Here is an 18794-nt window from a genome sequence, read left to right as displayed (position 1 = left end):
TAATTAAAAAATAACACATGAATCAATAGTTTTAGAAAATACAGTGATTTCATTTTTTGGTGTTTCGTTAAAAGGAGACTGATTGTTTCTGTTTAAGATAACATCTGCTTGCAGTCCGGAGTTAGACATGTATAATTTTGTAAAATGTCAATGAAAATTTACGAAACTTGGAAAAAAGTGTCATCGTGTTAAAAAGCTATATAGAAACAGTTATTTAATAGTCTGAACAATCAGCATAAAAAAAGGATAAAATATGACTTTTCTATCATGTGTTGTAGAAATATGTTTATTTCTTTGTTCAATAAGGAGTTTCCATTGCAAGTAGGTATTTGTTAATAAATTTATATCTATTATTATGTGATTTGTTTTTAGAAAAACAGGATTTGTCAAAGACCATTGATAACACGTTGATCTGGTCAAAGTTGACTGATGCAAGAGATTGTGGGTAAGAATAATTAAACGGTATAATAACAAGGTTGATGTTGTGTTATAGCCATTTGGACAACTATCCATTGAGAACCCCTAAAAATGATGTTTACAACAACAGCAGGCCAATCATGTCTTTCAACAATGAGCAAATCTATTCCTGGCTGGTAGATAATCATGTTTACTTTACCATAGTTATTTGATCCAAAAGGCAATACAACATATTTAGTTATAGAACAAACGTTTTGTCAGATCTGAGTGAATTCCAGAATCAAACTAAGGACAATGATCTTTCTGTTCAAATTTGATTCAAATATGGATAAGTTACAACTGATATCATACATTCATTTTCAAAAAATGATAAAATTAATTCATTTACGTGAAAGATAATAAGGGGACATTCAGAGCTCCAAAGCCAAAGAACAAACTGACAACGACAGGCGACATACCAGAAAGATGACGAAAAGATAAAGGAAAAACATGAATAAGAGATCATAGATGACGTAATACGAACCCAAAATCATGTTTGGGTTGAATTTATGTTTGTCCGGATCCACATGTTACACCTGTGTTTCTGCTCATGCAAGTACAAATCATGTGATAATTCTCATAAGTTGACGTCTGTTTGGCATGTTTGATCTTAAAAGCGCTTTCAATCGTCCAATTCTTACCAGATTTTTATAAAATCAATATCACAAGTGCATATTAGAAATATTTTTCAAAAGATTTCGCAATTCGATGCTAATGAAATATTTTTGATGATGTTTAACCTTAGAAAATATTAAATTTATTGAACATTGCATTGTTAGCGCTATCATCCCGTCACCTTTTTAAAATTTTATCCGTAATTTGTGCATTTTCCCTTTGATGTATACTTGCTGGTCGTGGAAAAAAGATAGATAATATGGTCAGTTTGCAATTGACATACACGCATGCACATCAGAAGGATCTACCTTCCCTTTCATTTACAAAATCGTGGTTTTGTTTGCAGAAACGCACGAGTTTTTGTGTGAATGAAACACTTGTCATTGTTTGAAACTTTCAGAAAAAGTTAGTTGAGCCTTTTGAACTTTTCTGTGAAAAACCCGATAGACTTAAAAAAAGGCGTTATCTGCAGTCGTATTGATAGCTTACTTTATCATTCAAAAGGACGTTGTATAACTAACATATCGTCCATGCTATGCCGATCTGAGTTTTTATTCATTCATAGTATGGTGCTGTTCCAAGGTGTCGTCTTTTTCTGTTTCTTCTGGGAAGTATTTGTTTAACCTGTTCAGTCACTATAAAATGTTTCAATTCATATATAAAGGCAACACTTAGATAGTGACTAAAAAGGTTTCGCTATCGCATGGGAGCCGATAGAAAAAATGAAATGTACTCATAATCGACATTTTGAGAGACCATCATATATATAGGAGATGTGGTTCATTGTTCAGATATTCATAAACCTAAGAAAAAATTCAAATGCGTATCCAGGATACATCATTTAAAAAAAGGGATGACTGGAGCCTTAAACTAGAAAATTGTAAATGTTTGGTGTGGAACAGGTAAAAACTCTACATTAACCATAAATATAGCCTTGCAAGAGTTTACCCGGGTTTCCTTCCTCTATATCTGTTTCTAAAATTAAAGGTCGCAACAGTGCCTGCAGAGTCTCATATTTTTGCCATTCTGGTCCCTGTTGAAACATGAATGACATGACTTTGAAAAATCAAGAATTTTAAGCGAAAGTAAATAGACCAAGGTTGACCGACATCTATTATAATGACTGTTTGAAATATTCATGAAGTCGACAAAAAATGAGCTTGTTCATATAATTAACAGTCTGCCTACAGACTCGTTGGTTCTAGCTGCGGAACCGTAGCTGTTAGGATATTTTGATATTTTTTGACAATTTGCAGACCATCCGCACAATCAAAGAAAATATAATAACGACCATAAGAGTTACAGTCCCGCAGCTACGATACCACTTGTCTGTAAATAAATTTCTGCTTACACAGTGCTTTCCTAAACTGATTTGAAATCAATGTGATCGTTGTCGGATGAACGTAGTCTAATGTTTTGGATTAGGTCAACACTGAGCGTATAATGACAAGATAAATGTTATCAATTCATCTAAGCCAAATATTTGATATTTAAATTGAACTTCTAAAACAATGAGGAATTTTAAATCTGCTGATTCATATTGTATTATTCTGTGCTTTGTGAAAAAGTAAAGAAATTTGACTAACCGGTATGCTAACATTATATTTGGCATTGTTACGAAAACTGTGGGTGATGGCAGGTGCTCCGGAAAGGTAAGCAGATCCTCTCCACATGTGGCACCCGTCATGTTGCTCGTGTTATTACAAACCCGGTAATAAGTCTAATTCGCACTACAAAGTCTGAAAGTCTGAAAAGGCCAATTTGTTTTCTTAATTTGCATGAATTTTTACTCGACATTCTCCCAAAGTATGACTTGTGTCTTAATTTTTCTTGATAAATTCTCATTTATATTAAATTTGTATGACATTAACTCGACAAATTCTCGACATTCTAAGTATGGTCAAAAAATTTCTTGACAAATGTTTGACATTTGAATACTGTCTTGAAATTTCTAGACTATTTCTCGACATTCTTATTTTTTCAGTATGGCTCGACATATTCTGAATATTTTAATCGTTTTTTAAATTTACTTGACAATTCTGAGATTTACGAATTATGACTGTTGTTTCAAGTTACACTTGTTACAACAAAACCAAAATCGGGCATGTAAAATACTAGTAAATGAAAATTTGTGTAAACTACATAAATATTTTTTCAAATACAAATATGGCTATCCAATGTAAAGTATTAATAATACAAATGTTGATATAAAACAATTTGAATGTGGGTTTTTAGATAATTTCAAATATTAATTCCTGAATCTTATAAATAATCGATAAATGATTAAACCAATTATACTGTAGAAAAATTTCATTCTACTTTCATAATATTCAATTTTAATATGTTAAATAATTATTGTACCAAAATGTGCTTTTTATAAAAAGCAAAGTATGATGGTATCCTAATTCTTCCAAAGATTTGTATACAAATCCTTGATTTAACAGAAGAAAATTTGTGTAATGTCATCTATTGCAATATATATTAAGGATTACACTTGGATAGGATGTTCCCCATAACATTAAGGTATTCCACACCCCAGGGTACACGACACCGTCATATTGAAAATTACTGCTTTACCTGTAATCAGCCATGCAACTTATCAGTTGACTGACCATGCCACTACGATTTAAAAAGTTTTTTGATAGATGAAGATGAAAATCATCAGTTTAATTAAATTTTTTTAATTAAAATGGATTTTCCCCATAAAAATTATGAAGTGAATTATTTTAACATAAAAATGAATTTAATAATTTCCCAAGATTACAAGAAAATTGTTATCTACTCTGGGAAGAAAATAAAACTGTAATTATAAAGGGTCTCATAAATGATTTCTATAGAAATCATTGGTCTTATGAAATGGATCTCAAACAGACATGCACAATATAGATCTTAACATTTTTTCTCGTTCTATGATTTCTTGAGTAAAAAAATCAGGAGGGAATTATCACAGATATTTAATTTTGATAAAAATAAATATGAAATTCAACACTCAATTTTGAATAATTTTTTTTTTTGGGTTGTTCTAAAAAAATGAAGTAGTTTCATTTTTGAGTCAAGATAGGAACAAATTCTTTGACCCAAACAAAAGCCCCCCCCCCTTTTTTTTTACCCACACAAGCACAATGAACTATGGGGTTCAAAAGAGACACATGGTCACATTTTTCTAGTCACCCATTTTAGTAAAGCATATTTCACTGGCAGTTTTTCGAACGGCAAAAATCTAAATCCTGTTTGTCAGTAACTGTGACATATTCCAAGTGAAAAAAATTGATTAAACGTTTAATAAAAATAAATCAAAATTAAACTACATTGGGGTCATTCGGGGTATTCCCACTTAGGTGCACACAAAGGGTATCTTACTTTACAAAATAAATCCTTGATTCTTCAAAGTTTAGATTAGCGATAAAAACAATTAGTATTTAACAGCAATAGAAAGTCATAAACAGTGCAGAATGTGTCTGTACACATTTCAGACAAAATTAATACTGTTGAGATAGGGTCAAGACATCTTTAAGACCGTCAAAAATGTGTCGAGATATGTTAAGACAGTTTTTTCCGAATATATCGACTGATCAAAACATAGTTAAGCTGGGGTCACATATTCACGATTTTTACTGCCGTCCTTGACAGGACCATTCCCGATTAAAATTTATCAAAAGTCTGATCAAGATCCTATGAATCGTGGATGTAAATTCAAACTTTAAAAATTTAATCAGGACAACAATCAGATATTGTTCAGGAAGCGTCGATATTCAACCGTTTCCAAGCGAATTTATCCCGATAATCCCGTTCTAAATCCGCTTCTAATCCGATTTGTATCTTTCGCCAGGTAAAATTCGACCGAGTCTGTCACGACTGCGTCCCGATTCTACCGAATGTAATCCGACAGAGATCAGATAGTGACAAGACAGTAAACCGACGCTGACGGAAGTTATCCGTTCGAACAAATTTCTCCAGATCATTCCCGTTCCGCAGGACACCGTCCCGAATACACAGAACATTGTTAGGAATTCGATCCGATACAGCAGAATCTGTCACGACATAGGCACGATTGTAATACGACTAGACAAAATCGGCTGAGTTTCCCCGAATGTTACGGGACGCACCTAACTGTCGGGGTGCTTTGTCGAACTATTCGGACCCTTCCCGACCGGTAGGAATCTGCTACGAACTAAAACGACTGCGTTCAGACAATAATAGGACATTCCAGATAATTGAGGATACTAATCCGACTTTTTCACTTTTCGTGTCGTATCGCTGTCTGATCTCAAACGGGAGTAATAATCGTCAATGTGTGAACCCCGCATTCAGACAGTCAAGAATTTGTCGAGACTAATCAAGACTCTTATCAGATGATACAGAAAGTGTCGAGAAACTATCAGACAATGTTCATACTGTCAAGACACTTGTAAAAAAACTCAAGAATAGTATTAGACAAATTCATACTATGTTAAGAATTTTTAAAAATAATTCAGAAAAATAAAGAATGTCGAGTAAAAATTCATGAAAATTCAGACAAAACTTTGTATTTTCAGACTTTTTGACTTTTGTAGTGTCGGTATGTCACATTCGTGGTGAAAAGGAAAGTGGATTGTAGTTACGACAAAAAGAACATATCCGATATCATCAAGTCCATTTCAGAGAATGTTTTGTTTGAATAAGTGCTCAAAGCAGAATTAATGAAACGCATGCAATGATTGATTATCAATACTTTGAACAAGAGAACGCCATGTTTACTGCACTGTGACAAAATTTCAAATGACGTAATGCAGCCTGTGACGTCAAGTGTGATTCGCCGTGATTCGACGCGATAATATAGTTCGTTTGTTATTTTCTCTATTATTGTAGATATTTCATTATTTCGTAATTACCGATAAATATTTTACAGTGATAAAGTCAGTGTCAAAAACAAAAAGGCCTTTATTCTATACATATCAGTGACACATGAACGAGTTTGATCAACCATTCTTTTCAGGAATTATGCCGGGAAGGAGAACGACGTAAATAATCATTACATAATATGTCTGTGTTTAACTCACTAGCAACAATTCTTTAGTTTGAACATATTTATTTATAGTGGATAATGAAACAAGTTATGGCAAATTATATTAATCCCTTTTCACTTTGCGGGTGCGAGTGCGGCCTTGTAGCGGCATTAGCCTATTTCGAATCTACAAGAGTGTCTTTTACGGGCAAGAGATATTGCTTTCTTTTAAGACGGTTGAGTCATTTATCGTCCCCTTCCGACAGACTATCATCGTTTCTCAAGACCATTCCCGCAAATGGTGTCAAGGGAGAGCCGAACATTCAGTCCCTGAAGTTTTCTCCCCGAGGCGGGTATCGAACCACGAACCTGTGTGTTAGAAGTCCGCTGCATTAACCACTACACCACGGCTCTCCGTTTATACAGGTTTTTTTTCTGACTTGCAATAATGATTTCTGAATTTCTTTTTAATTCAATAAATGAAATATTAGAATTCAGATATACACGTTAAATCTATTTTCATATCTAACAGTCAAAAATTTACAAATGATGATAAAAAAAATGAAAGTATATACTTCAACATATTTGAACTCATGCACATGTTAAAAAGTATAACTCGTTATGGTAATTACATCATAGGAAAATAATGATGATATTGATGGTAAACATGATCGACTGAAGTGGTAACAGGAGCATTAATTTTGAATCTTTGTTTAGGTATTTGATGTGTACATCATGTGAAGCTAAAGGTGGATTTACTCAAGACTATTGTAAAACACTTGGACTAATAACAGGCCATGCTTACTCTCTTCTAGATGTATACAATATGGATACTGGGGAAAGGTACGTGTACACTGAAGCTTCTCTTAAATGAAAATACCTACATTGATAGTACTTTCAATGTTTAATGTTAATAACCGCATCATTTATACCAGGGCTAAAATTAATGTGATGTTGCTGTATGTATCTGTATTCAACACTGGCTAGAAGTAAAAGGGTTGTTTAGATCTAAAAAATATGTTTAACACTGCTGCATTTTTGCGGTTGTCGAAGTTCAGTAGCCTCTGGCATTTGTTAGTCTTGTAGGTGTTTTGGTTCATTTCTTTGTTTCGGAGTTAAGTGTAACGTCCTTTTTTCGCTGAACGATTAGACATTTTTGTAAAGGAACCAGTTAAAGCCAGCTTCTGAGGACGGGATTTTCTAACGGTGATAAAGATCTTTTGAATGCTTTGTGCAGTTTTCCCAATTTTGGTCGGGTTGTGGTTTCTTTGACACATTTCACGTTTCCATTCTGAATTTAAATCAGTGACGATCAAATAAAAATAAAAATAAAAATAAAAGCAAAATAAAGTACAATGTTTAGGAACATAGAGCGAACCCCAAAAAGGTATTCATACCACACAGAAATTGTTCTGTTGGTTGGAGTAATGTATAGAAATACTCCGCATATACGTCCTTTTGTCTGTATCTATGTGTGACTTGCAAGCTCATTCGAATGACGTGTTGGTTGGTTATTGATTTTTTTACACAGTTGTAGTAGAGATATATGTAAAAGAATGTAACTCTAGTCAATTGTATTCAACAGGTGATGATCGTACTTGCTAGTAAAATATATCATATACGGTTATTCTTATTGATATTCAAATTTTCCAATTTGCAATATATGTATACATAGATAAGTTCAGTATAATTTGTTCATAGGTTATTGAAAATCAGAAATCCATGGGGCAGTGAATCCTGGAATGGTAATTGGAGTGATAATTCTCCGAAATGGCTAAAAGTCAAACCAGAAATCAAAAAGAAACTTAAACCAGATGGAAACTCACATGGGATATTCTGGATAGAGTTTAATGAATATAGAAAGTAATGTATTTATCAATATTTTTTAGTTTTTTTTAAAACTATAATTTCAGTTTAGAGTCTGGTTGTCAATTTGTATGATGTATGCATTGCTTAGATATACAAGCTTAATATAAAAAAAGAAGATGTGGTATGATTGCCAATATATAGGCTATAGGTCACCGTACGGCCTTCAACAATGAGCAAGACCAATACCGCATAGTCAGCTATAAAAGGACCCGATATGACAATAATATAAAACAATTGAAAAGAGAAAACAAACGGCCTCATTTGAATAAAAAAATGAACGAAAAACAAATATGTAACACAAAAACAAACGACAACCACTGAATTACAGGCTCCTGACTTGGGACAGGCACATACATAAATAATGTGGCGGGGTTAAACATGTTAGCGGGATCCCAACCCTCCCCTAAGTTTATAAAAGTAAAAGTTATTAAAGGCAAATTACTTTACATTAACATTTCGACATAAAAAAGCTTCTGTTTCTATATTTCGAACTATTCATCCTCTATGTATATAAATGTAAGATTGCACACTAAGTAAAGCTTGTTTCACAAACCACGCCTCTTTGTCGATATATTTTAGATTCATAGATTTTTGTTTTGTTTACGTATTGGTTCTATTGGTTTCCAGACATGATTTCTATGTCTCATCCCATAGAGACAATACTTGGAAATGGTACCAGAAACGTTGAAAATATGCTGCACAGCATTTTTGACCTTTGAATAAAATAGTAGTGCATATCAACTTAACAGAGGATATACTTTTTATGTAACTTCATAGTAAAAGAAATGGCACGATTTAAGCCGTAAGGGGAATTCCTTTATAAAAAAATGCCTTGTTTGTATTTACAGAAGTGCAACCTATAATAGAGAAACTATTGGAAATAATGTCTTGCTATACAAATAATATCCTTCAATATATTGTAATTTTCAACATGTGATTCTCCTATGGAGTAGTTCTTTTATATTTTTTCAGGCATTTCGGTTCAGTAAACATTTGTAAAACAAGAGACTGGCATGAGACAAGAGTAAAAGGATCTTTCCCATCCTCTGCTGAAGGACCATGGAAGTTTGTTAAACTATATGTCCCGAAGAAAACAGATCTTTGTATTGGACTACACCAAAAGAATAAAAGGCAAGGACAATTCGGCACAAAAAATTATAAATTTGATCTCAAATTCATTAGCTGATTAGGCTGTTAATGTGCATATTGTTCTTGAATTACAAATTGTTATTTTTTTCTAATAGCTCTATCTAGCTACCGTGTCCAACTGAAAAGCTTCATACTCCGCTTTTCATAATACAATGTGCTAAAAGCTCTTTATGCTTTTAGGGAGACTGTGTACAAGTTATAATCTGAAAGAATATATAGATAAATGAATGGCTGGTCCCTGTTTTATTTGCTTCATAAGCAACTTTCAATGAGGTTTTAATTTTAATTCGTGGATTAATGTTTTCTCTCTAATCTATAACACAAAGACATAATTTGAATCTCGAAACCTGGAAAACTTCTTTACGATCGATTAATAGTCAAGACAAAATCACAACCATTGAACAAAACAAACATTTAGATCTAACATTACTTTATTTTTGGCATAACTTTTGTTATGATTAGAATGAATGATCATTTATTTAAATGAGTACGAATAAAACGGGTACAAATCAATGAGAAAGTAACCGAAAAACACAAAAAATATCTACATGTAAATGTTTTGATTTTTATCTCTTCCTTCTTTACATATGCGTAGAAAATGGTTGGCACTATATGTTTGCTAATCTGAAGGTCGTCAAGAATTAATGAAAATTTGTAAAATTGTATCTATTAGAGGTAAAAGTAGCAACGAGGACTTTGTTGACATGTTGATAGTGGTGATGGAAACTCTGGAGGATGGAAAGTTAAGAACTGTAGGTCATAGTAAGAGAGACATCAAAAGTTACGTAGGATGTGAAATTGAACATCTACAAAGTGGAGAATACATCATTGCATGTCTGGCTTTTAAACATTTAGATGGAGGTGGTAAGTTAAATGGATCATATTTTTGTTTGTATATATTCAAGTTAAATTTTCACTGTTTTTTATACTTCTTTTGATGTGTTTGAGATTTTGGTTTTGCCATTTGAGTAGGATCTTTCCGTTATGAATTTTCCAGTATTTTTGTAATTTTACTTTTTTGTATGTTCAGATAGAACTGTAAAGGGTCCGATTTAATAAAGTAAAAAAAGTTTGTTTGTCATGTATGGCCAACAATCTTATGTACTGTGTACGCACATTCGGCTGAAATGTTGTGTTCATGATAAATGAAAAGTAAAACATGAGAAATTGATTGCATTTCTCGTGTTATAAATTTGGATATCCACCAACCCTTGTGATGTGATCAAAGTTATAAAGTAGAAAAAAAATTGTGTCGGTATATATTTTTTTGTTTTGATTTCTCAATGAAAGATGATATTAGCATAAATCTCATACATATATGCATTGAATTATACAGTGAAACGTTAAACTACACGCAATGGAGCATAAGGTTAAATAATAACTCTAGATCATTTGCATATTTTTAAAAAGTCTCTATAAGCCTTCTTTTGAAGAATATGGTAGTATGCATCTGTCAGCATAGAGAAACTGATAAATGGTTCAAACAGGAATCAGTATTATCTGTTGAAAACAAATGTTTATTTAATATATCAACTAACGCGCCAATAAAAAAATGTATCAAGTGTATCTTTTTCAGTTTCAAATTATGTAAACCGAGAATTTTTTTCGCTGTAAAAAGAAATTTGTTTAAGTCCGTTCATGAAATTGGAATGTAAGTTTGAGGTTATTAGTTATTTTTGTTAGACATATACATATTGATAGAATAGTTCAAATGAGGATGAAAAAATGGTTGTCTATCGACATATCGTTTTGTTGTACTTTTCATTTTAAAGTGATTGGCAAGTAACATTTTTATAGCTGTCACCTCTACTGTGTATACAACAATATCCCCTAAATCAATTTGTTGACAACGGTACATCACCGATCAAAGTGATAATTGACAATCGAATTGGAAAAATCGTCGAATTTGTCGTGTTGAACTTAAATATCCAGACCTACAAAAACATGTTTACAGTTGTTTTGTAATATTTTAAAAGTCAACACTTTCTTGGTTAAGTATCTGCAGAATATTAAGATTGCACTTCTGTTAGTATAGGTAACGCAATTTCCCATAGGAACTTCTTATCGACTAACACTGTGCAACTTTTACTGTGAAGTATCATAAACAATTAGATCCTTGAATGAATCATTCCATGGACAAAATATGGAGCTGTGGGGCATATTTTCAACATTTTACTGAACTTCTAAAAGTTTGCACTTATACTAAAATTCTGTACTTACCCTCCAAACACTTTTGATCCTTCTCAGAGTTCAATAATTTGTCGCAACAATGTGTGTATATCCTGGTAATAATCTCTATGAGATGAATGATAGAGATAATATCTGGGTACCAGTACTTAAACAAAATGAAATATCTATGAATATTATATATCTCCCCAAAAGATGCGTGGTTTGTGAAACAAATATATTTACAAAGTGCAACCTATAAAAGCATTTACTCAAAAAGAAAGATCTTGAAAAACATCTTTTCACAAAATAATATTTATTCATCAGAATTATAGCCCAAGAGAAATCGTTGCATATAATCTTACTTTAATAAGCAATTAAGATAACAATATCATCAAGATAACTTTGGGTGTTGATAATTTGTCTCTGTTTTAATTAAATTTTAATTAAATTTAGACATACCTTAACATAATTTAGGCATGCATTATGATTTTACAACACATGATGAAATCTTTTGCTAACAAATCACAGTTACATAGGTATACCAACAGCATTAGGATAAACTTTTTTGACGAACTGTACCTATATGTTATCAAGAATAAACCCAGCAGCTTTAATTATCCCATCCTAATTACATTAAGTGTATGTAGTATATATGTTGTGTACAAGATGTAAGTTTGTACAAATTATAATTTGTACAGGGTTTTTGTACAAGTTATAAGTTTTTTGACACCTTCCTTCTTGCAACAGGTGATACAGGTGTCACTTATAAAATGTACCAGTGGAATGTTTTAAATTCAAAATATTATACCTCAACCTAACATTTAGTGCTATTCTCCTTGTCTTCAAACTGGAAATGAGGATACCTGAATGGTTTAAATTCTAATTTCATTTTTTTCCTTATACCATATTCATCTCCATACAAAATCTTTGTGTGGTCTTATAATATTTTTGTATCAATACTCAGTATTAGACTGTATGATGAAGTTGTGAAAATATAACAGAAATATGCGAAGCAAAAGACTGTGAGCTTGCATCATCCATTTGTGTTCATCAGGTCATAAAACACTGATAACTTGTACAAAAAATCTGTACAAATTATAATATGTACAACATTACAACTTGTACACAACATATATATATTTATCTATTGCGATACAGATGAATACTTTATTTGTGTTGCTGGTAATTCATTTACAATCGAACTGTCAAAGGGCTATGCGATTAAATATACTTTGATAACATTATGTAGAAGTATAGTATAGAGAGTAGAAAAGTCATTACTTTCAACAAAAATGAAAGCATCGTCCAAGGATGTGTATCGAAAGAAATATAAATAATTTCTCTGTGTCATATACTTTATGACAAAAATCATTATCAAGCCGTTTAATTGAGAATTTTTTCGGTAATAGTGTGCATAATTATGCTTTGTTTATTATTGTATTTCTTGAACTTGCATTTGTGTTATCTATTTTAAATTTATAAGATAGCTGAATGCTTTTCCTTTGAATTCTATCTTGCTTTATTTTTTCTAAATCTTTTAACTTTTTCCCCGAAATAAAATTAAATGGATCAGTAAAAACACATCCAAGCCTGTCGTTTAAACCAAAAGAGGATGTGATATGGTTGTCACAGGACATTTATATTTTTATTTTACATTTTTATGGTATAGATGTATTCGGATGTTTACAAAGGGTCAAACATAATAGGAAAGAACTGTAATAATAATTAGATGGTCATATAACTTGTAGTTTGTTCACTTATTTTTTCTCTCAGGAAAACATGGCATCAAACTTCAGCGTGATTTTGCCCTGACAATACACAGTTCACAGAATATAGTTGTAGAAGAGAATGACTCTTTAAATGCTGGGTACACACATTATCTGGCAGATATATTGATACAGTTAGGGATTGATAAAGGAGAGAAAAATGTAAATACTTATTAAGATGTAAATTACTCCAGTCATTTTTGTTTTATATTGCAAAAATTTACATATAATTAAAGGGCTGTAATCATAATTGTAGTTAAAAATTATTATTTTGAACATACTAGTATATATAAAAGATGTGGAATGAGTGCAAATGTCTTTATTTACAAACAGAATTAGATTTGATAATAGTTAACCAATGTACAAAATATTATAAATCAATTAGGATCTTATGATAAAAGGTAATTGTCTATTAATGAAACATGTGAAACAAAAAGAACAAGAACACTATTGTAATTTTTGTTGAAAAGAGAATATCATAATTAGTAGCTCCAGATTGACTTTCATTTTGCCTGTAATTGGTTTCGTTTGCTTATATATTTTAGAAGTGGAAAGATAATGCGAGTACCTATACTCTTTCATTAGGAGGATTACTATACATAGTTGAAAATAAAGACAAAAAGAAGTATATTTCGGTAAAGGAAGACTGTTCCAAATCAAGGAATCTTAGAAGCACCAGGGGCTTTATGTTAACCCAAGATGTAATATCACCAGGACATAGGTATTTATCGCAGAGAAATAACCTCAACTTTTATAAATTTAATTGCTTAAAACTAGGAACAATATCTCAGATTTAATTCATAAAATTATTAACTCATAACATGTTTATCATGCAGCAATGTTAGGAAAATTAAAGTTATGTCTGTTTTGTGATACTTAATATTGATTTTATATTTTAAGTGGTTGTTATTCTGGTTTTTCTCTAAATTATACATGTAGGTGATATTCAACAAGATGTACAAAATTCTGACATTACTTTTAAAAGTAAGATAGATCATCTGGATCTCTTTTGACTTTTCATAACACTGCTTATCATCAGTATAGGAATAGCTCAGGGCTCTAAAGGAATTTTGATACCGTTGCATCTTTTTTTTTTATGGTAAAACATCTCTTAAGGAAGTTCGCTGCTCAGTTTAAAAAAAAATAGCTTTCCATAACATTAGAATATATTGATAGGGTATTAATTGAGGAATAAAAAAAGCAAAAAAATATATAAGGGTCAGTGTGCTTGTTTTCGAGATATAAGCAATTGGAATTTTGTCGGGAAAATGTTCTCTTTATTTCTCATAGCTGTATCATTGACCTGTTAAAATTCTCAAAGACTATTAAAAAATAAATAAAATTTAATAAGACTTTTACAAATGACTTATAATTATACATGTAAAAGATTTATAAAAAGAAAAATGGGGGTCCATGGGCAAAATATTTTGAGGCATGCAAATGGATAAAACAGAGGATTTCGAAAATCTGATAAAAATTCCAAAACATGACAAGCAAACATTCTTAAGATTGAAAGTAGCGAAATCTTCATGTAATTGAAAATTTAATCCAAATTATTTTTATTTGTAAACATGAATCTGCTGCGTTTGGTAAAGATTTACAAAGCAACTGTTACTATCTTTTGTTATCATATTTATCTGTGGTAAAATATTATTTTTCTCGTACTATGGCTTACTGAGACATTCGAACCTGGATATTATTTGAAGTGGTTGCTTTTCAACATGGAATATAATTGAGTGGAGTCGAAGATAAAACATTGTGAACTAATGTGAATGTTCCAGTATAAAACAAATTAAATTTTAACGTTAAGGTTATATTACTCAAATTAGTATATGCAAAATCTTCTGTTGCGATGACAGTTACCATAAAATAACATATCATTTGTTTATTTCTAGACAGCTGATATTTTTACTGACAGAAATAGACAGTAAAGCTGGATACAATTACAATCTATCTTCATCATACATAAGTAACGATTCGTCAACATTAGACTACTATGGTCACAAGACAAAAAGTCATCTACCAGAGATTCCAAGAGAACTAGAATGCTTACATATACCTAGACAAATAAGATAATGTTTCGGAGAGAATGCCTGATTTGTATTCAGAAAATATTATGTAACTTTCATAAAGTAATACTATTTGATTTTTGATATACCTTCAGAAAATTAAACCTTTTTTTTAGTTGTGGCAATATCTTTCTTGTTTTTTGACAATAAATACAAATCTGTTAATGTGGTGAACCAAATAGGCTGATTGATCAAATACGGAAAAGTGATTTTTGTACTAAAAACATACGAAGAAGAAATTGAAAACAATTCAATGGTTTTCAAGACCAGTATATAAAAGCATATTTGATAATTTGAAAACTTGCTTTTAAACGTGCTTCAAATAATAACTAACATTCATGGACCCCACAAAGTTCTATGTATATCATTTTACTACCTAAATATTACAGTTAATAACATGTGTATATCTGAAGTTATTTTTTTAATTAAAAAAAAGAGTCAATTGACTTGCAGTAGTTGATCTTCCTCCTCAAGTATCAGTCTATATATTCATCAAACATTCTTTTACTATGATATATAAATAGTGTGAACCATAATTAGATGGTAAATGATATTTACATTATGAAATGATTAAAATGGTGATTAAAAGGACACCGCATCATGTCTGTGTATGTCAAGTCAAAACAACTGTTTTATTTTTAACACATTCATTATAAATAAAAAAAAATCATCACCATCTGATGTCTGTAAATTCAGACTGTTTGTTAGTATCAAGATTTGTCTTACTACACTAAATCCTGAATTCAGTGTCAATTTTGTTTTGATCGGTAGAATTTATAGAATTATAAATATTATGTTTAGAATATGTATGTTTATTGGATTTTTTTATCTGCTTCAGAATGAGTTTAAAAGTAAATTAAATATAGTGTTAATATATCTGACAGTTATTCCAAGACGTAAACAAATATTAACAAACAATTTGTTTTCTGTCAACAAGTTACATTTATAGATATAGGAAGATGTGGTGTGAGTGCCAATGTTTTTTTTTCTATTTATTTTAAAAGCGACTGTTTTTAAAAATGATACAAAATTGCTCATATGGATATAAGATTATAGACTTGAGTCGCATGATGAAGCAAGTTGTTTCACAGAATAATATATATATATTTTTTTTAATCTAAACCTACCAAAACTTTCCCAATTGGATCTAGATCAAACTCAATTACAAGTTACCTGAAAATAAGTTATCGTCTGTATAACTTTGGATAACACAGGCTTAAATAGGTTCAAATAGGTTCTGATTCTTTTGCAAGCTTAAATAGGTTCTGATTCTTCTGCAAATGTAAAGAAAATGGGAAAAATGAAACATGGCTTTTTCTAGGAAAACACTCGAAAAATTTGCATTTAAAAAGGCATTTCTAAATGTTTTGTTGAAAGGGGGATGACACCTTACTGCAGTGTAATTAAGATCTTTGTTAAGATTTCAAACCTATGAGGGTTATTTTTTTGTTTGTTTTTAAAATTTTATTTATCTGATGGACAATTTAAGTTTTTGCCCCTTTTTCTTGTTGAACAAGCCTGTTATAATCTTAGTCTAAGTTATGTGTATTATGTGCTTCATTTTAGTATATATGTAATTTAACAGTACTTAGTACTTGAATTTTTTTAATGATTGTTCTGTAGAACAAAAAAATTTTTAGTGTTATTTTCTAGATTTATATCATTATGTATGCATTTTATTGTTTCCTTCTTTATGTCTACATCCTTGTATTCAAGTTACATATATATATATATAAATATTTATTTACAATATACATACTATTATATTTATCCAATGAATTTTTTTTTCTATTATATAATAATTTCATAAACTTGGTGTTAGTGAATTTCAAAATGTTCTTAATAACCAGTGATATATGGCAAGCGTGAAATCTGATTTGATCTACAATGGAACTTGACCTTTCTTTTTTTCTTCTTTCTAAACCTATATTGCAGTTGATTCTAAATTCTGACACAATAGAAATTTGTAAGATATGTAAGATTTACAAATAATTCAATGTGGTTGAAACACCAATCACCTTCTCATAAATGACCATTTGTATACATTTTTTTATAATCTTAAAACAAGATAGAAACTTCAGGAAGCAAAATATTTCCGGCTAGACAAGATCTACAAGTAAGATCACTTGACCTGTATAGACAGTCAATGAATTTTAACAGTTTTTTAAGTAATTGTCCTTCAACTATAATTTTTATACTTTTTATAGAAGATTTTTTAACATCTTCTTCTGTATGACACCCCCCCTTTTAATACACCAATATACATATGAGAGTAAACATCATATCATATGAATTTAATTTCTTAATAATAAACTTCTAAATATAAGTGACTTAAAATACACAAAACATTCATTAATTGCGGTTATAATACGATGTTGTGTCCCTATCTTTGACTTTTTACCAATAATATCTATTTGTTTCGTTCACACATCGTGGTTAATATAATGGCATCTTATGCGATTTTCGTACAAGTGAGAGGTTTACCTAGCTATAAAACACAGTTTAATCCACCATTTTTTACATTAAAGAATTCCTGTACCAAGTCAGGAATATGAAAGCTTTTATATATTCGTTTGATGTGTTTGATCTTTTTGTTTTGCCATTTGATTAGGGACTTTTCATCTGAGTTCGGTATTTTTTTTATTGTACTCTTTAAAAACGGTATCTATTTATTATTTGTGTTTAGGTACTTAAAATATTTTATAATTATGGATAGGTTTGAAAAGACGGATTTGTATAGTAAATGTACATAATAATTTATATAATTATTGTTGTTTTTAACATTCGGTGTGTAATGTGAAATGAAGTTAATATGCATTTGTTTAGAATGGCGTAGATTATTTAACAGCTGTATAACCTTATGAGGGTTTAAAATGACTATTATAAATATCCTAATGAGATAAGTTAAGCAGTGTATTTACCGTATGATATTCTTGAAATATAATACATAAATATAAGAAAATGTGGTATGAGTGCATCTGAGATAACTCTCCATCCAAGTTACAATTTGTAAAAGAAATCCACTATAGGTATAAGTACGGTCTTCAACACGGCACCTTGGTTCATACCGAGCAGTAAGCTATCAAGGGCTAAAAAATGACTAGTGTAAAACCAAACAACAGGGAAACCAACGGTTTACTTTGTTTTAATGTAATAGTGCACACAATTCTCAACTCGTACATGTTTCTTTTAACATTTAGTTTATGTGTATTTGATGTGCCTTTTGTAGAGAAAATTTATACTAAATATATCAGCAAGGTTGTTTTTTTTAACTATGAATGATGACAGAAAATAATATAAATTTAAATTTTGACTTTTTCTAATTTTTAAGTAAATTTATATTTATATATACATGTACCATGACGTCTACCATGTACAAGATATATTTTACACTAGAACATAAGAATTAAAACCTTTCGTTTCGTATTCGGACAATGGTTCAACTGTACACAATACTATGCAATACTGCGTGTAACTCTACACGAAGTAATGACCTGAAAGATTTGAATAGATGTCTCATTGGCATTCATATCATATGTGCACACGTAGTATTCCGATATACTAAGTTTGCAAGTTATTTCCCAAAGGAACTTTAGATGAATCGTACATAAACAGCAGTTGTCCTTTTCTAAATTTAGACATTTCAATTTCTAAAGGGAATATCTATACTAAAATTTACGACAAAAGAAACGATTTGTAGTTCCGTATTATTAATTT

At 30.7% G+C, this 18794-nt stretch overlaps 1 protein-coding gene across 1 annotated transcript in view; it reads left to right on the top strand.

Moving 5' to 3' along the window:
• LOC143085671 (calpain-15-like) overlaps positions 1–17689 on the top strand; it is a 28084-nt gene extending 10395 nt beyond the window's left edge. Inside the window, exons 6-13 of the mRNA XM_076262157.1 lie at positions 373–445; positions 6773–6898; positions 7757–7918; positions 8897–9055; positions 9747–9937; positions 13016–13170; positions 13554–13729; positions 14904–17689. Of these exons, the coding sequence (XP_076118272.1) occupies positions 373–445; positions 6773–6898; positions 7757–7918; positions 8897–9055; positions 9747–9937; positions 13016–13170; positions 13554–13729; positions 14904–15084 (1223 nt within the window). The 3' untranslated portion in view covers positions 15085–17689. The remainder of the gene's footprint in view (positions 1–372; positions 446–6772; positions 6899–7756; positions 7919–8896; positions 9056–9746; positions 9938–13015; positions 13171–13553; positions 13730–14903) is intronic.
• The last annotated feature ends 1105 nt before the right edge of the window (positions 17690–18794 follow it).

Source organism: Mytilus galloprovincialis, chromosome 8 (assembly GCF_965363235.1).
Source record: "Mytilus galloprovincialis chromosome 8, xbMytGall1.hap1.1, whole genome shotgun sequence".
NCBI classification, from domain to species: Eukaryota; Metazoa; Mollusca; class Bivalvia; order Mytilida; family Mytilidae; genus Mytilus; species Mytilus galloprovincialis.
The sequence above is the reverse complement of the archived record's forward strand: the minus strand, read 5'-3'. Positions and strand labels throughout refer to the sequence as shown.